Consider the following 7,247-nt stretch of genomic DNA (forward strand, 5'->3'; position numbering starts at 1 on the left):
TGATATGAAATATGACTTTTCATATTCATAATGTGTCTTTCATTTCTCTTGGAGAATACCAGGGAAAGGTAATGTAATTTCTTTGTGGCAATGAAGAAAAAAATCCTTCTCTGTAAAACTTTCTTATAGTGACGACGACAACAGCAACAGCAACAAGAGAGCCTTATCACAAGATGTTAGAACATAGATGAGATTATATTGCAATTAGCCATGTCTGTCTGACAGATTTCTTCCTTTCTGAAGGAAATTGTGCAGAGCATTGTATTTCAAGCCTCAAAGATTTTGATAAAAGAAAAAACTGCAATTTTTGCCACAAAAAGACAGGTGGCGTAAGCATGCAACATTTTTTTTTTTTAAATATATAAAGTGATTATTTCTCTTGGGTTCTTTGAAAAGCTCGCTTGTGCTCGGGTTTGTGACCGAGCCCGGTGACGTCAGTGTGGCAGTGCGGAGTCAGGCGCGGCGGCTCCCTATAAGCCGAGGAGCTGTCCGGGTGCTGAAACGGCCCCAGCAGCTCAGCCGGCGGACGGAGAGGAACATGCTGTGGATCTTCTCTGAGATATAAAAAAAGAGGTAAGACTGTTTTTCCCTTCGATTTACTGGAAAGTTCTAAATCGTGCGTTCTTCCCTTAATTCCTAGTTGAGAAGAAAAAGACCATTTGGTAAGCTCATCTCTATAGAATAACTGAATAGCAACCTGCTGCTCCTCAGCCATGTAAGGACGCTATATATAGACATGAGATTGAATCTATGATTTATACCTCTTGCTATTGGATATTTATTAACGATAATGTTATTTATATAATAATATGTAAGAAGCGTGAAAAAGTTAAGGATTTTAGTGTTAATACATATGTTAATGTAAAGTTAACCAAGCCTGATATTTTGTTTCTTTCCCTAATTTATTGTTTCTCCCCCTAAGAACTAGATACAAAGCCTGGGATATAATTAATATGCCTAATATTCTTAACAGTAGGTTTCTAATGATTCAAAGGCTGTTAGACACATTAGTCATAGGGGCAACCAATTTTGTAAATAGTTTTTTTCCTTTGACATTTACCTTGCAAGAGCTCAAAATTAACTATATAAAATTATTTTCTGAATTAGTATACTCTGCAAGGGCTTTCATTATTATTTCTTAATTTTAGTCTCATGGAACTGAGATTAGAATGATCCTGAACACAGACGTCTTCCTTTATTCAGGGTGAAATGTTATCTTGGGTTATATAGGTTGGATATGACCATGAATTACAGAGAGATGATAATTATGAATACATAAAGAAACTCATAACTCTAGAAAATATTATTATTATTATTGCATTTTGATTGAAAGAGGTTGTACAATATCTTGCTGAAGATTTTGAATGGGACAAGTGTTTCTTTTTTCTGTGTCCTAACTAGTTGAATTGCTCAAATTTGATATATCTACCTGAGTTTGTCAATGCTCCAGTCTAATTTCAACAGAAAAGATATTTTAATTTATGAGGCTTTAGTTCAAATCCTATATAGGATATTAGAGCTGTTGAAACCAGCTTCACTACTTAGAAGAGCTGCTACCTGGAAAAGAAATCCTTTGAATCTCATTCAAAAGCAATAATTATGTCATCCAGATTGAACCTTATAAATGACCAAAAGGTAGCACTTGTTAGGTTTAGTTTAAATAAGTGCATTGAATATTATACTCCAACTTCACAGAAAAGCCCACCTACAAGATAATGATTTCAAACACAAGCATATAACTCATATGTTAAGAATACTTTGGGATAATGGTTTCAAAGAAAATAAACTTACTAAGGTTCTTAAAATTACTATTTCAAATGCCAATGTTGAAAATAGATTACCAAAGCTAAATTAATCCTGAAATAATATAAAGAAGAATGTATAATGTAATTTTATTTAAACCTAAGGATTTATGAATAAAATTTCTTATAGTAAACATTGATTCATAGTAAGTATTTTAGAAGTTTTCTCTGACATGCCTTTGGAGGTTTTTCTTTCAGTAAATTAAGTAGTCTGGTTAGTGTGAATCATTTTAATAAATATATGCACCTGTGTTAAAGAAATTTCTGTAACTACAATCATTTCTGAGCTCTGAAAACTGAAAACATTACTTAAATACCAATATGATTCAGTGAACAATGGTATTTTCTATAGTCAATATCTAAGCTAACAAAAAAATTGTACCTACAGAACTTAGCTTATTTATCACAAAACCATGATCCAGGTAGGATATCATGAACAAACTTGTGAGCTTCCTTTACAGTTATTTTATTTGCAACAAAAATTTTAAGTATTAAGATAGTTTTTCAATGTTAGCAATGTCCAATGTAAAACATGTAAAAATGAATCCCCTTGCTAATTCATATGTGAGATTATAAGGCATTGGAAAAAAAAATGAATGAAGATTTTTAAGTAGGAAGAATTTAACACATCGTCTGTGTTTATCTAAATTGGGAATTGCATAGTTGTTATTTTAAGATTTTCTAACAGTATGAGTCATTTAAGATTTACAGGTCCACACCAAAATAGACATAGACATAAGTCAAGCTGAATCTGAACACTCACAAGTTCAGAAATAGACTGGTTAAGAAAACTTATGTTCTCTCTGTAGCATCTGTTATTATTTACTATACACTCTTGAGGGCTGATGAAAAGCATAACCACGATTGCATTTTGCAAGACAGTCACAATGAAATTATTAGAAGAAATATGGAGCACAGATATTTTAAGACAGTTTAATTTATTATTTTAGTATGTTTATGAAGAAAAGAACTTCATTGGGGTAGCCTACCAGCTGAGATCTGAGAAGACCCACATTCTGGAGGTTATTAAGGTATAGAGCTTCCAAAATTGATAGTTGGGTTTGGTGTCAGAGTGAGAGCAGGTTGTTTCTGAAAAACATACGTGAATGAGACTCATCCAGAGGTAATTCAGTATAATTGATATTAATATGCTGTATCACTTCATTCTATATAATAATGTCACTGCTGCTGTGTTTCTACAACAAAATTAGATGGACAATTCAGGAACTAAAATACATGCTTTTTGATAGAAACTTAAGGAAATAATGTAGTGTGTGTGTGTAAGCATGCCTGTTTTAAATTAAGCCAACTAATTTTTTTTACCAGTGATTTCAATAGAAATGCTATACAAGATAACTGAAACTCATCTTAGAAAGTCTTTATTAAACAAAAACAATGCATACTAAAAAACAAACTACATGTTTTGTAAATTAAACAATAGAATTTAAGTAACCTCATATCAGTGTTTTTGTTATTTTAACCAAGTGAATGCCATGCAAATTTGATGCAAATGGGTAACAATTTTGCTAGATTCCTGTGGTTAGCTTGTGAGAATCATGTAGGAAATATTTATGGACTTTAAAGAGTCATCCTAAGTTTAATGTGAAATAATCTCTGCTATGTTTTTTTTCCCCCCTAATGGTCAATTACGTCTTTTGCTATAGTGTCTTCTGGTCTGTTTCATTTGTGTTAACTCATGCTTTCTATGCTTTAAGGAAATCTTTCAAACATGACAGAAGCTAAGACTCACCAGCTTGGAGCAGCCCTGTCTCTCATCCCTTTAATTTTCCTCATCTCTGGGGCCGAAGCAGCTTCATTTCAGCGAAACCAGCTGCTTCAAAAGGAACCAGACCTCAGGTTGGAAAATGTCCAAAGGTTTCCCAGTCCTGAAATGATCAGGGCTTTGGAGTACATAGAAAAGCTCCGACAACAAGCTCACAAAGAAGAAAGCAGCCCAGACTACAATCCCTACCAAGGTGTCTCTGTTCCCCTTCAGCAAAAAGAAAATGGTGATGAAAGTCATTTGCCGGAAAGTTCAAGGGATTTCCTGAGTGAAGATGAATGGATGAGGATAATATTTGAAGCTTTGAGACAGGCTGAAAATGAGCCTCAGTCTGCACCAAAAGAAAACAAGCCCTATGCCTTGAATTCGGAAAAGAATTTTCCAATGGACGTGTCTGATGATTATGAGACTCAACAGTGGCCGGAGAGAAAGCTCAAACACATGCGCTTCCCTCCTATGTATGAAGAGAATTCCAGGGACAATCCCTTTAAACGCACAAACGAAATAGTGGAGGAACAATATACTCCTCAAAGTCTGGCTACTTTGGAATCTGTCTTCCAAGAGCTGGGGAAGCTGACAGGACCAAACAACCAAAAGCGTGAGAGGGTTGATGAGGAACAAAAACTTTACACAGATGATGAAGATGATGTCTACAAGGCCAATAATATTGCCTATGAAGATGTGGTTGGGGGAGAAGATTGGAATCCAGTAGAGGAAAAAATAGAGAGTCAAACCCAGGAAGAGGTAAGAGACAGCAAAGAGAATGCAGAGAAAAGTGAACAAGTCAATGATGAAATGAAGCGTTCCGGGCAGCTGGGCCTCCAGGATGAAAATCTCCGGAAAGAGGGTAAAGACCAACTCTCAGATGATGTCTCCAAAGTAATCGCCTATCTGAAAAGGTTAGTGAATGCTGCAGGAAGTGGGAGAAATGGGGAAAGAGCAACCAGGCTTTTGGAGAAACCACTTGATTCTCAGTCTATTTATCAGTTGATTGAAATCTCAAGGGATTTACAGATACCCCCTGAAGACTTAATTGACATGCTCAAAACTGGAGAGAAGCCAAATGGATCAGTGGAACCAGAGCAGGAACTTGAACTTCCTGTTGACCTAGGTGACACCTCAGAGGTTGACTTAGACCATCCAGATCTGTTCCAAAATAAAATGCCCTCCAAGAATGGCTACTCCAAAATACCTGGTCGTGCTGTGACAGAGGCCCTACCGGATGGGCTCACTGTTGAGGACATTTTAAATCTTTTAGGGATGGAGGGTGCAGCAAATCAAAAGCCTCCATATTTTCCCAGTCAGTATAATCGAGAGAAGGGTCTGCCAAGACTCCCCTATGGTCCTGAGAGATCTAGAGCAAACCAGCTTCCCAAAGGTGCCTGGATGCCAGATGTTGAAAGCAGACAAATGGCATATGAAAACCTGAGTGACAAGGATCAAGAATTAGGAGAGTACTTGGCCAGGATGCTAGTTAAATATCCTGAGATCATGAATTCCAACCAAGTGAAGCGAGTTCCAAGTCAAGTTTCATCTGAAGATGACCTACAGGAAGAGGACCAAATCGAGCAGGTCATCAAAGAACATTTGAATCAAGGCAGCTCTCAGGAGACTGACAAACTGGCCTCAGTAAGCAAAAGGCTCTCTGTGGGGCCCCCAAAGAATGATGATACGTCCAACAGACAGTACTTGGATGAAGATCTGTTAATGAAAGTGCTGGAATATCTCAACCAAGAAAAGGCAGAAAAAGGAAGAGAGCATATTGCTAAGAGAGCAATGGAAAATATGTAAGCGGCTTTCATTAATTGCCCTGCCTTCCCTCCTCCCTCCCCAAGCGAACCTAACATTTCTCTTTAGTGTGTTGACTTCTATCCTGTTAATACTGTAATATCTTTAAATGATGTACAGGCAGATGATTCCATTTCACTGGCGTGTCTGCTTCACTTGCTCTGAGCTGTTCTCTTGTGTGTGGATGTGTGTAAATGTTATGACTTCTGGATAAAAATTAATCATATCTCTTACTCAAGAAAGATATCTATGATCGTGTTTAATAGTGTATCTAATGGCTGTGGCATTGTTGATGCTCACATATGATAAAGAGTGTCCTATAATTTTCTTGAAAGTTTTTAATATTTATTGAATTATTTTGTTACTGTCTGTAGTGTTTTGTGGAGTACTGGAGCAAAAAAAATAAAGCATTATAAATATATAGTTTTATTTATAAGGCCTTTTCTATTGTGTGTGTAATTGTTGATTAATAAATGTTATTTCTGGACAACTGTGGATTATTTATTCTGGAAAACCAGAGACAGTGACTCTGGAGCAAGCAGTAAGGAGCCAAAAGGGAAAATCATTACCTTCCACAGCCAATCCAGGTAAGAAATAACGAATTTTAAATATCTGATCATACTATATGCTTGTAGAATGCAACATCCTCTAACAGCCCCCTAACTTAATACTTGCCTATGGTTTTTCTCATATGTGATTTATAAAATAAGCCTTTTGGTATCATATTTTTACCTTTTACCCTTGATTTATATAAATAAAAGCATTTAAGTCTTACATATTCATAACTAGCATTGAAAAAAAAAGAGCTATGTACAGGGCAATCAGAAATGACTGCAGACTTGGAAGCAGCCTACCTGTTCTCAGGTCACCCTGCTTTCCAGAAGAAAGACTGCCACCTCTTTTTTATGATTTGAGAGGGGCCAAAGGACCTCCAAACTGGTTGTCAAGTAAGTGAATGGGTGGCGGCACAGTGGGAATACACCCTCTGCCCTCTTTCGTGCTCTTATGCTAGAGAGAATCTCGAGTGGGCTAAATAGTGCATAATTGTTACCATGTGCCTCCCTTTCTGGGGGGTGGGCATGATATCAGCATCCTAACACATCAACAGGGAATCAACAACAAAAGCAGCAAGAAAATAGATACAGCAACAAAACAACAATGGTCGTAAAAGAGCAAGGAAATAAAGGAGTTACTTTTTATTGAATGTGATTGTGCAGTAGGCACTATACTAAACACTTTACTCACGGTACCTCTTTTAGTCTGTGCTATATCACTGTCAAGGGTCTCTTATTATCTCCCTTTACATCCTAAAAAGCAAAACTCAGAAAGGCTAAATGACTTTCCCAAAGTCCCCCAGTGTTACGAGTTGTCAATGCCTGTTCTTAACCACTTCACTACACTGCCTTTCTGGGAAGTGTGCTTTTAGCTGAGAGATGGGACGTTGGAGGTAGGATGGTGAGAGGCTTATGCAGTCTCAGTATTGGGCACTTCTAAGGGAGGGCACCTGATGTGTGTGTGTGTGCGTGTGTGTGAAGGGTGGGGAGGGAAGGCAATCTTTGAATGGTCGAAAGGCAATGAGAGGGCCTGAATACCTTGGGGAAAACACTGAATGTAGGTTTTCTTAGACGTAAATTATCTCTACAGTATTTCTAATAAGTGGTCCTTGCTCAAATGCTTTCATGATAGAGAGTTGCTAGCTCACAGGGCAGTCCTATGAATTGAAGATTATGGAGAGATGCAGTGTATTTGTGCAGCTTAAAGTCTAGGTACAAATTTACATGTCATGCCTTGCAGATGTCCACATACACTTTTCTGCCTACTGTATTTTCTCTTCAATTTTCTGTTTCATGCAGTAAGTTACTCCTAGAATCTGA

General features: G+C 37.1%; 1 protein-coding gene across 1 annotated transcript; it reads left to right on the forward strand.

Moving 5' to 3' along the window:
• Positions 1-284: 284 nt before the first annotated feature.
• On the forward strand, positions 285-5,794 carry SCG2 (secretogranin II). Its single transcript, XM_014843247.3, has 2 exons — positions 285-573; positions 3,518-5,794. The coding sequence occupies exon 2, from the start codon at positions 3,532-3,534 to the stop codon at positions 5,374-5,376; it is 1,845 nt and encodes a 614-aa protein (XP_014698733.1). The 5' UTR covers positions 285-573; positions 3,518-3,531; the 3' UTR covers positions 5,377-5,794.
• The last annotated feature ends 1,453 nt before the right edge of the window (positions 5,795-7,247 follow it).

Source organism: Equus asinus, chromosome 19, assembly GCF_041296235.1.
Source record: "Equus asinus isolate D_3611 breed Donkey chromosome 19, EquAss-T2T_v2, whole genome shotgun sequence".
In the NCBI taxonomy this organism is placed as follows: Eukaryota; Metazoa; Chordata; class Mammalia; order Perissodactyla; family Equidae; genus Equus; species Equus asinus.